The sequence below is a fragment of the Salvia hispanica genome, chromosome 3 (assembly GCF_029641045.1).
Source record: "Salvia hispanica isolate PSC_SH4W2 chromosome 3, Shi_PSC_v1, whole genome shotgun sequence".
Classification (NCBI taxonomy): Eukaryota; Viridiplantae; Streptophyta; class Magnoliopsida; order Lamiales; family Lamiaceae; genus Salvia; species Salvia hispanica.
Genome location: NC_142694.1, coordinates 2,272,956 through 2,283,889, shown reverse-complemented (window position 1 = coordinate 2,283,889; position 10,934 = coordinate 2,272,956). Strand labels below are relative to the sequence as shown.

The window sequence follows — 10,934 nt, the reverse complement described above, 5'->3', positions numbered from 1 at the left end:
TCTATAAAAGTTGAAAATCTATTAGTTTTAGTTCCTCAAATGAAATGAAATTAATTTCCTCCTACCAATAATTGGTAATGTTGATACCACCTTTTAGTTATATAGACAAGATTAAAGTATAATTTGGCTGTACCATTTAAATTGGGAGTCAATTATGTGAACGTGACAAGTAATTCGAAATTAAATTTTTTAATCCACAAAAAATAGTGTGATTTTTTTTTCAAGAAAATGCAAATCTCTGAGCTGTACCATTTGTTGTCGTTGAGGTTAAAACAAAGACGTGTGTATGGACTAAAACTTAAACCTACCATACAAAAAGACAATAGTCATAATAACAATTAAAGAATGAATTGAGATTAATTGTGTATACAATGTGAAATACATCCAGCAATTCCATAATTTTGGACACATGCAGCATCAAATCGTCACAATAATACTACTGCAGATTGGTAACAAATACAATGCATTATTAGTACACTAAAGGCAAACATTCTTGCCTAGCCTATTGCATGAAATTAAATCATTCAAACCTAAAGAGAGAGAGAGAGAGAGAGAGAGAGAGAGGGAGAGGGAGAGGGAGAGAGCACACACAAACAAAGAAGAGGAACACAAGACAAATCAATCTCAAGTTTTAATGAACTTCTCAGTTCTCACTGCATTCAATCACATTTGAAACCGGGAGGAACCGTTTTCTGGCAAGCGCTGAGCAAGACGCTGAGCGCCACCGGGACGTCTAGGTTGATGCCGAGCACGTTCGCCTTGATGGCAGTGCAGAGGCATGCCGCCACCTCCAAGTCGGCCAGCCCCTCGAGCAGCGGGCAGCACTTGTCGCCCGACGGGGGCTCCCCGATCACCACATTCACCAGGCCCAGGAGGTCAGCACAAACGCCGAGCTTCAACGTGTCCCTGGGGCAGAATGGGTTCACCGGGGGCGCCTTGGGTGCCGGGTGCGGCTTGCACGTGCCACACCCGGAGGTGAAGGAGGCCGAGATGAGGAGGAGGAATGAGAGGATTACGACGGCTCGGGCTGCGGCCATGGTGGTGTACTAGGGTTGAGAGTTAAGAGAGAGTAGTGTGAGAAAGGGTGAGTGCAAATCTCCGTGTTATATAGAAGGGAAAGTGAGGTTGGTGATTGGAGAGGAATTGAGTGGAAGAGAGATAGAGAGGGGGGGATTTTTGTGGGATTTTTGTAAGCTTGTGGAGAAGTTCACAAATGGTACAAAATACTTATAGTACTAATAACAGACACAAACAGGTAAAATTAAGACAATTTTGGCAAATATTATGCTAATAATGAAAGGTACAATACTATAAAGCATGGGATGTTTTGTTTTGGTTAAGACATGGAATGGCCCCTCAATCTGGAAAACACATGCTTAAAGGAGGCAATCTGGACCGATCATTCAACAACATGTGACTCCTTTTGATTTCTTGTTCAAATTATTCTCTCTATTAAGAGTAGAGTAACAATCAAATGGAAAGAATCCAAAAGCAAAAGCTAGAGTACAGAAATGCACCTATTTCACTCGTTTTCTGTGGGGTCTAAAATCTATTCCACCTCTAGGATGGATTTCTGATACCACTACGAGTGGCCAATGATCCAACAGTAACGCACATAGATTCAGATTCATAGTCTAGCGGGCATTTATCGCTAAAGTGAAAGTATTGTTCGAGGGTTAGGGCATGATGTTACCTCTGTGTAGTACAAGGATTATCATCCGGATGGAGAGGGAAGCTCTGGCATGCTCTAATAGCAGAGAAGTAACAGCGTGATTAGAATTCACGAAATTTATTAGTTAGCAAAGAAAATGTATCCAGAAGACAAATGACAATATCTCAAACGAACAACACTCATGACTTATATATATCCACTAATGTCGATTACAAAACAAACCAACCATTTCAAATATGCTTGAAAATACTTTGTGGAATTCAAAATATCTAGATAGAGCTGGAGCCCTACAGAGAAAGCTTTACACATGACTAAATCTCAAACCAGGGAATCAAGACCATAAAAGCAACAACTTCTTTAGGCATATCAAGGAGATATGAAGTGGAAGAATTGAGCAAACACTTAACAGAAGAAAGAGAAAAGAGAAATAGCATCCAGATGTCACTCGGCCAGACCTCATTACAGGCAAGACGGAAGAGTGGGGCCATGGCAAACAAAAGCCAACACGACATAGATTATTACCAGGAGAAGGAATATCAACGCAATCCTGCACAATACCCCAGCATCACTTGTTTAGAACAAATACGTATGATATAATGCAGATGTAACACAGACTATTCTACTGTACTGCAAAATTTAATAAGTACTACCAAATATATCTCATAAATTACTATAAAGGAGAAGATGGTCTTTCAAGCTCAGCAATACCACACAAAGAGATACAAACTGAACTAGCATACGGTAAAACAAGTTTTATTTTAACCAGAGTTTCCCATGAGTTACAGGTACATAGATGACAAGATGAAACTTACGTAAGCTTGACATTTCTCCACCATACAGTGTTTCTAAAACGGCGAGCTTGCTTCCTGAAGCGAAGAGTGTTCCCTTGCATAGTGGCAGTTTTATCAACCAATAATTCTAGCCGATCACCTCTATCCAAAACTTTATCAATGTTCTCAATCATGACATTCCGAACCTGCAATGACAACCAATAGACAGCATACTTACTTGTAGTATTCATCAGTAGAAAAATAGCAGTGCAAAATATTCAAATTAGATCAACCGTAACGGTTAGCAATAATTGTGATTCCATATCAAGCCAAAAATCTAATGCATTTCACAATTCACAGCCTGAAACTCAAGGCACACATTTTAAACACAACAAGGCGACATCCTCATTGCTGAAAGTTCATACAGAATTTGGTAGCAAAAGTAAAATTAACCAAAGCAACACCAAGAGACCAAACAGTCAGCAAAGAGATAATTACCTGGCTCATTTCACCTTTAAGCCGGTTTATCCTGTCAGCATTAGGATCACTTGAGAAATACTCAATTTGTTGGCTGAGGACCCTTGAAAAATCATCATTCATAGCATATGGCTGCGCGGACAATACAGCTCGACCGTATGTCCGGACGAATCTCTGATGAATTTCTTCAAGAAATGCAAAAGGAATTCTCCCTGTGTGGATTTGAAAGTACAGGAAATTTTTCGAGTTAAGCACGTGAAGACATGATACTGGAAGGAAGGGCATATCATGATCTCCCTCAATCACACAAGGGATATGAAAATAATAAGAGGATTAAAAACAGAGAATGAAAGACATCCCTCAAACACTACAATCTATGATTCTTTATACATCAAGAATAACGAACCACGAACACGGATGGCAAAGTGATGGTGCTACGAGTCCAATATAATCCCGAATTTCGACACATCAAACCGTTTCCAATAAATACAAATTGCCTCCAAAAGATAATAGTAGTATTAATTGATGATCAGGTATTGCTGCTAGACTTAAGGATTCCAACATTACTTCACATAAGGAGATTCTTCATTGACTAAAAACAGCTTATAAATTCTCCTCACGATCAACAAAAAAAACTTACCTCAATCTAAAACACCACCATTAAACGGAACAAATTAAACCGAATTATAAGCTGCAACTCACAAAGGCACCTTTTCAGATCCACATGAAAAAGCGCAAAGATAAAAAAAAAAAAAAAAAAGAGTAGAAAATCGTCAACACACAAGAGTCATAAATATCCAGATGAGCTAATCTGAAATCGCCTTTTTCAATTCCAACAACTAAATTCACACGAGCAAGCATCAATTCACATCAAAATTCAAAATCCTAATCACGAAACCTACACATAATCATATTCACGTACGAATTCCAGCTCAATCGACAAAAAAAAACAACACGACGCGATCAAATTCTCTACACAAAAAAGGTAGAGAGAGAGGTGAACGTACTTCCGGCAGTGTCGTCGGCCATACAAAGGACGGTGAGGCCATCGGTGCGCTTGACGTGAAAAATGTAGCGATCCTGCGAGTAGGAGGCGTTGGTATCATTGTTACCGGGGATTTTCTCGAGAATTTGACGCGCGATCGCGTTCGCCGTGGTGGAAGTAGCGCTGAATTCCGCCAGCACAACCGAGCCACGCGCCACCAGCGCGTAAAGTATCGCCATCCCCTTCTTCTTCTTCTCTCTCTCTCTGCCTCAATCAAATGCTGCCCTGCCCTGATTCAAAAAATTGAAAAGATGCTTTTCACGACGGATTCGACCCTACAATTTCGGAGATAAACGTTTCGAGGAATAAGCGCCTTTTATGACACGGACAAATCGCGTTTGGCTGATTGCAAATATCAGCAATATTTTTTAGTTATTAAATATTGTTTGATTATTCAAATCAAATAAAGTAATTTCGAAACAGGATAGGATTACATATTAAAACTTGTCATCTTCTATTTATTTAAGCAATTTTTTATTTGCGGTAGGTAGGGCTGATGAAAAATATCGAAATATCGGTCTTATCGTACCGAAAAAATATAGAAAATACCAAATTTTCGGTATACCGTGACTTTCGGTACGGTATGATACCTTACCGAAAGATTCCGGTAAGGTAACGGTATGAATTTTCAAATACCGCGGTATACCGCTGCATACCGAAATTTGGTATATACCGTAAATTAAGGTATATACCGTAAACTAAGGTATATACCACAAAAATATAAACACAATTTTTTTTATATATTTTTAAATTATAAAATATATTGTGAAATATAAATATAATTATGAATAAATTATATTTAATTTATTGTTAAAATTATAAAATATTAAATAATATTCTAAAAACTTTAATTTTCTATTTTAATTGATGTTGAAAGTCAGGTATACCGCAAAGTAAGATATACCGAACTTCGGTACGGTATACTGAAAATGAGGTGCGGTATCGGTATGGAAATTCGTCATACCGAAAATAAGGTATACTGAAAACTTTGGTAAGGTAAAGGTATGATTTTTTCGCATACCGTATTTACGGTAAGACATACGGTATGGTGGTTTCGGTAGGTATACCGTACCTACCCACCCCTAGCAGTAGGGCTAGATCACTTTATATATTTGCTTCTTTATTTCTTTGTTGTATAAATAAATTTAAAGTTTTTTTCCTTATATAGTATATGATCATTTTACGATTTCAGTTTAAAAAATTGATAGCTTCTGCTAGAGCAGTGTTTTTGTCATAAAATGAGAAAGCACATAAATTTGACAATTAAGTGATTTTAACCTAATTATGAACTTAAACGCTCTCTTTTTAAACATTACAATAAGATCTATTTTTATTCTTAACAAAAGAGAATTTCTATTTTAGTCCAAAATATTGGGTATTCCAACTTTCCAATATTTAAGGAGACATCTATGGATGAAAAGAATTAATGACAAAGGCTGTTTGTTTGGTTTTTTTCACTAACTAATTCAAACTCCACCATCCATTTCAATATTTCATCAATATAAGCCTCTCATTAATAGCATCCAAATGCAACATATCCTGAAATCATTCTATCTAGAAAGAAAAAAAAAAGAAAACAGCAATCTTTGCAGTTGATTTGATTGCAGTTTCATTATGTGGGAATTGGTGGTGGTTGTAGATGATGATGGGATTGAGCTATGCTCATTTGCTTCATGCAAACCTCTCCTCTCATCAAGAGCTGGAGATTTAACTCCTTTTGATTGAAAAAAAAAAATTGAAGCCACAAACACAAAATCCCAGGTACAAATTACCTCACTCAAATCACTTACATTCTTGAAATAAATTATGAATCTTTATTGAATTTATTTGCAGGATGAACACAGTTTGCTCCCCTTATTTTGATCCTGATTTTCACAACCTTCCAGAGAGGATTCATGGACCAGCGTAATTAAGTTTTTATTCTTTAAATTTTGTCACTACTAAATTCATATACTCCCTCCGTCCACGAATAATGTCCCATTTCGGGATGTCCATGATACACTCGCATTTTATTATAAAACGAGTCAAAGTGTGAGTGTGTAACTTCAAATCGTAGATGGAGGGAGTATATATATGTATGTATGTGTGTGTGTTTAAAGAAGTGGATTTGTGTTTGTTGGTTACAGTTTTAGAGTGAATGTGGACAATGAAAGCTTAGAAGATTGCACAATTGTTAAGGTTAGTTTAGTGCAGTTGCAATTTTTATGAAGAGAAAGAAAGAATTTGGTTATGGATGGGATGGAAATGGACAGATTGACTGTGTGAACAAGCAAAGCCTCTTGTTGGATGTGGTGCAAGCTCTAACTGATTTGAACCTCACCATATCTAAAGGCTACATCTCTTGTGATGCTGGCTGTTTCTTGGATGGTATGTATGTATGCATCCTTCTCTCTTTGTGAAGTGAGAGAGTGTGTTTTGATATAGTTTTGTGCAGTTTTTCATGTGAAAAATGAACTGGGCTTCAAGGTGACTGATCAAAGAGTGATCAACTACATCCAGCAGGTAGTTCTTGATTTGATGTGTTTGTCTTCTTGTTAGTATCAGTGTTGTGTGATTGAGTTGAGTAGAAAAAACGCAGGCAGTGAGCGCGGGGAAAGCCTCTAGCCCGAAGGCAGTCAGCCGCGGGGAGGCTCAGGCAATAGAGATGACGGGTAAGGACCGCCCGGGGCTGTTTTCCGAGATCTCAGCAGCACTGGCTGACATGGGGTGCAACATCGTGGAGGCGCACGCGTGGAGCCACAACGCGCTCCTGGCTTGCATCGCCTACATATCAGATCAGTCTGTGGACACCCCCATCGATGACCACAGGCTCCACGCCATCGAGGACCACCTGACCACAGTCCTCCGCGCCACCACTGCCACGGAGGAGGATAGTGCTGCCAGCCACCAGGAGGTGAAACCCGCGGCCGGGCTCCCCAAGGGGGAGCTGAGCAGCACCACCAGAGTGGAGCGGCGCCTCCACCAGCTCATGCTCTCCGTGCGCGACTTTGACAGCCCAACGAGCTCCCGGAGGACGAGTGTGTCCATTGAGAGGTGCATTGAGAAGGGCTACTCAATTGTCACCATCCAATGCAAGGACAGGAGAAGGCTAATGTTTGACACTGTCTGCACACTTATTGACATGCAATATGTCATCTTTCATGCCTCAGTAGATGCTTGCAGAGGCTTTGCATACCAAGTATGCATACACATGCCTTCCCTTTTCTCAATTATACACATTTCAAATCCTTGACAAGAAACGCCCTGCAGGAGTACTTTGTGAGACACGCGGACGGGCGAGCATTCAACACGGAGAGTGAGAAAGACAGAGTCATAAAATGCTTAGAGGCCGCGATAGAACGAAGGGTCTGTGAGGTATGGCTTGAACTTCAATTGTTCAAATGCCAAACCTTTCTAAGTCATTAAAAGTGTTGTTCTGTCCTGTGTGAAGGGGGTTCGTGTGGAGCTGTGCGCGTACAGCAGGGTGGGACTGCTCTCGCACATAACACGGGTGCTTAGGGAGAACGGGCTAGCAGTGGTGAGAGCAGACATCGCGACACAAGGAGAGAAATCAGTGAATGCATTCTATGTGAGGGATATCTCAGGGAACCATGTGGATTTGGAGTTCATCAAGTCCATGAAGAGAGAGATGGGAGCAATAGATCTTGCAGTAATGGATGATGACAAAGCCATTCCCACACCAACTCAATGGCCTAAGTTCTCGATTGGGGACATATTCGAACGCCTCTCCCGCGCCATCAAATGATCATGTACATACACAGATAGGTAGCTTAACACATTCTCAGCTGTACTACAAAAGAATGGACTGTATATATATAGACAATAGTAGTAGGTTTGCTTATCAAAAGCGTAGGTTTAACCGCCTAAGCCAAACAGAGTGCAAGATCATGTGAAACATATCAAATCTCTCAGCAGGCTGGTTTAGAACAAAATGCTTCCTTATACCTCTCAACCCTTCCTTGAGCCTCAAAACATCGTCTTCGCTTACTCCCATCAAAATCTCCTTCAACCGCGCTATTTCTGAGACGTTCACCTGCAGTGAGAAAGCCTCCCACCTCAAAACATCACTAAATGGGAGGATATAGTGGTCTGATAAGATTACAGGGATGCATTCCGCATAGATGGCCTCGACTATTCTGGGGCTAGCCACTTCATATCCGCTTGGGCATAAGCAGAACTTTGATTTCAGCATGTAGTCATAATAGTTTAGATTTTTAGGGAGGTACTCATAGATGTGGAGGTCAGGGTCCCTGCCCTTCCAGTGGTGGAGGAGGATCGGCCTAACCGGACCATGGAGGCCACCAGCAAAGAATGCAAGGTGGGGCCTTGGGGCAGTGGGGGGAGGAGGAGAGATCAGCTTTGGGTCCACATATCCACCATAGAGACGGATCTCGGGCAGGCTCACGTCTTTCTGAGGGTTGAATCCCTCGGATGAGTTTGCATTGCACAGGACACGGATGGATGTGCTGTAGAGGTGTGCGTTCCCTTCTGATGCACGAGGTCCCTGCAGGATACATACTGTGTTCAAAAGAAACAAACAACAGATTGTGTATGATCAAGGACTTTGAACTAGGTGGTGATGATCATTGCTCACCCAGTCATGGCAAGAGAGCATGAAATGGTCAGCTCCTTGTGTTCTGTTCCAGAAGGGGTGCTTGGTGGAGATGAGCTTGACATAATCAGAGACGAATTCTTGGAGAGGGGTGAGGTTGTAGGAGTTGGGGCTGTAGAGATACTTCACCATCCATGTCACACTGAATGGCATGAAGTAGAGATGAGCTTGTTCAGGTCTGCTTGTCTTGAATCTATGGCTGCCATACTCCATCTCATGGATGAATCTCCCCTCACTGGTGTAGATGTCTTTGCATGGACCATCATGCACTATTGGCAGCTCCCCCTCTTCGTATACATACACCTTCAGTCTTCTCTCCATCTCCTTGTAACTCCTGCAACCATGATTCATCTTTGATTAATCTTTGATTAGCTGGTTAATGTTAATTAAAGGAAGCTCTCGTAATTGAGTCATAATCATGCTTAACTATCTTGGCAAAGTAAAGGTAATAAAGATGATTCATAGGCATGATGAGCAATGTTTGATGCAGAGAGGTAATGAGTAATAGTAGCACGAAATTCAGTCTTTTCTAAGCATTGAAAATAACCAGAGAGAATTGATAGTGGGGGTAACAATGAGCATGCCCACTAGCTAATCACCCTTATATATGCTTCATAGAGAAGCCTCTCCCTCTCTCTTAAACCACACCACACAAAATCTCATTTATGTTCCTCATTGTATTCTGTGGAAGTAAAAAAAATGAAAATCCATCAATTCCAAATTATTATCACACCGCCTATTAAATTTTGAATTTTCAAATTTTTTTAACGACAGCTAAATTTGCTAGCAAAAATGTAAAAGGTAATAGTCATTTAAAACACAAATTGATTGATCCATTTTTTTGTAAGTTTATAAGATTCAATAGCATAATAGTATTAAATTAGCAAGAATCAATTTTTTTCAATATCTTTTGATAATACTCAAAATAACGTAGTTTCATAAGAAATAAAAAAAGGAAAAAAAACATGAATGGAAGTGAAAGGAGAAAGTATTTATTTTAGTAAACCGACAATGTATTGAGCATTATCAAAAGACTTCACTTTCGCACACGGATGATACAATTGAGAAAAATGAAATTTCATGATTTAATGTATTTCATTTCACATTTTTATAGTAATGATTTTTAATTTGTGGAAGTATACGTCTAATGTGGGTAAAAATGATTAATGGCGCATGAAAAGTAAGTGTGTGGAATTCGAAGCTATTTAGTGGTAGAAAATGGAAAGCATTGACTCGTGCGAGTGCTTTTCCGCCTTACCCATTATTTCAATTAATAAAGCATTTTGGTGTAAAAAAACGATATTTACGCATACTAATCGAATTTGAAGTGCTAAAAACAGAGGAGAATCACTTACTGGAGAAATGCGCTGGGGTTTCGATAGATTGATGAAGAAATATTATGATTGCTGTCGACGATTACCGATTTGTTTCTGAGTGAAGCCACTCTTCTAACTGCTGCTCTTGCTCTCGCCAATCCTTCCTCCAATTTATCAATTGCTCTTTTCTGCAAATTCAACTTATTTTGAAGAATTGTTGACCAAATCAACTCTTAATTGCGAATTAAAGCAGAATCGTTTCTCGTGTTTTCATCTAATCACAAGGCGTAAATTAAAATAAAGGAGAATGATTTCTCGTGGTTTTCATTTAATCACACGCAGTAAACATGTATTTTTTCAAAGTAACAGTCGAAATAAATGATAAAAAAAATAAAAACACGAGATGATCAACGCAAAACTGCATAGACTACGGAAGAAAAGAAAAAATTAGCACTGCATTAGCGTAATTGACAGCTTCATCCGCAAAAATCTAAGAGCATCAATTGAGTAATCTGTATTGTTTTCCACCATGCAATCACTCTAACGAAGATCTAAACGTAATTAATTAGGTTTTCAATTCATCAGATTTATGTTTATCTGCGACCGTGCCTAATGTTCGTATTTGCAAAATCATCGACGAAAATCAGCTTACTCTGGAAATCGGCTTGAATCTGGATGCAATTTCAGCAGAAATCACAGCTCTCGGCTCATCGCCGCGCTTACGCGCAGCTCCGACCAACTGAACTACCGGAAGCTTTTTGCGATCCGCTTCTGGATCGGAGAACGAGCGCCGCAATCCGTCGTCTTCGCCGGAGAAGAGTCCGGAGATGAAAATCACGGCGACGATCACCGCCGAAACTACTACAATCGAAACAGTAATTCTCGTCGCCATCATTTCTCCTTCGAGTAAATATGTATATATATGTGTGTGCGTGTGTGTGTGTGTGTGAGAGAGAGAGAGAGAGAGAATGTATGTATGTATATATCTCTGCTCGCAATCGTGATGAGTGTGTGAAGTTGTGGAAGAGACGGTTATATATAT

General features: G+C 39.8%; 3 protein-coding genes and 1 pseudogene across 4 annotated transcripts; 1 reads left to right on the top strand and 3 right to left on the bottom strand.

Moving 5' to 3' along the window:
- Window positions 1–329: 329 nt before the first annotated feature.
- On the bottom strand, window positions 330–1,185 carry LOC125214969 (putative lipid-binding protein At4g00165 pseudogene; annotated as a pseudogene).
- Window positions 1,186–1,401: 216 nt separating this feature from the next.
- Window positions 1,402–4,213, bottom strand: LOC125214967 (vesicle-associated membrane protein 711-like). 2 transcript variants are annotated; one of them, XM_089068380.1, is made up of 5 exons: window positions 3,927–4,213; window positions 2,941–3,131; window positions 2,485–2,648; window positions 2,128–2,219; window positions 1,402–1,747 (listed from the first exon to the last, which is right to left on the bottom strand). In XM_089068380.1, the coding sequence occupies exons 1-4, from the start codon at window positions 4,141–4,143 to the stop codon at window positions 2,132–2,134; spliced, it is 660 nt and encodes a 219-aa protein (XP_088924506.1). In that variant the 5' UTR covers window positions 4,144–4,213; the 3' UTR covers window positions 1,402–1,747; window positions 2,128–2,131. The 2 variants fall into 2 exon arrangements, with proteins under 2 accessions (XP_088924506.1, XP_047972187.1); XM_048116230.2 differs by lacking the exon at window positions 1,402–1,747 and having other exon boundaries at window positions 1,837–2,219; window positions 3,927–4,212.
- A 1,286-nt stretch (window positions 4,214–5,499) lies between these two features.
- Window positions 5,500–7,709, top strand: LOC125212935 (ACT-like superfamily protein). Its single transcript, XM_048113246.2, has 8 exons — window positions 5,500–5,725; window positions 5,798–5,869; window positions 6,091–6,142; window positions 6,217–6,331; window positions 6,399–6,466; window positions 6,543–7,142; window positions 7,214–7,318; window positions 7,395–7,709. Exons 2-8 carry the CDS (start codon window positions 5,799–5,801, stop codon window positions 7,707–7,709), a joined length of 1,326 nt encoding a protein of 441 aa, XP_047969203.1. The 5' UTR covers window positions 5,500–5,725; window position 5,798.
- A 21-nt stretch (window positions 7,710–7,730) lies between these two features.
- LOC125214703 (putative glycosyltransferase At5g25310) lies at window positions 7,731–10,894 on the bottom strand. Its single transcript, XM_089066999.1, has 4 exons — window positions 10,545–10,894; window positions 9,932–10,080; window positions 8,559–8,910; window positions 7,731–8,468 (listed from the first exon to the last, which is right to left on the bottom strand). The coding sequence occupies exons 1-4, from the start codon at window positions 10,785–10,787 to the stop codon at window positions 7,806–7,808; spliced, it is 1,407 nt and encodes a 468-aa protein (XP_088923125.1). The 5' UTR covers window positions 10,788–10,894; the 3' UTR covers window positions 7,731–7,805.
- Window positions 10,895–10,934: the final 40 nt, after the last annotated feature.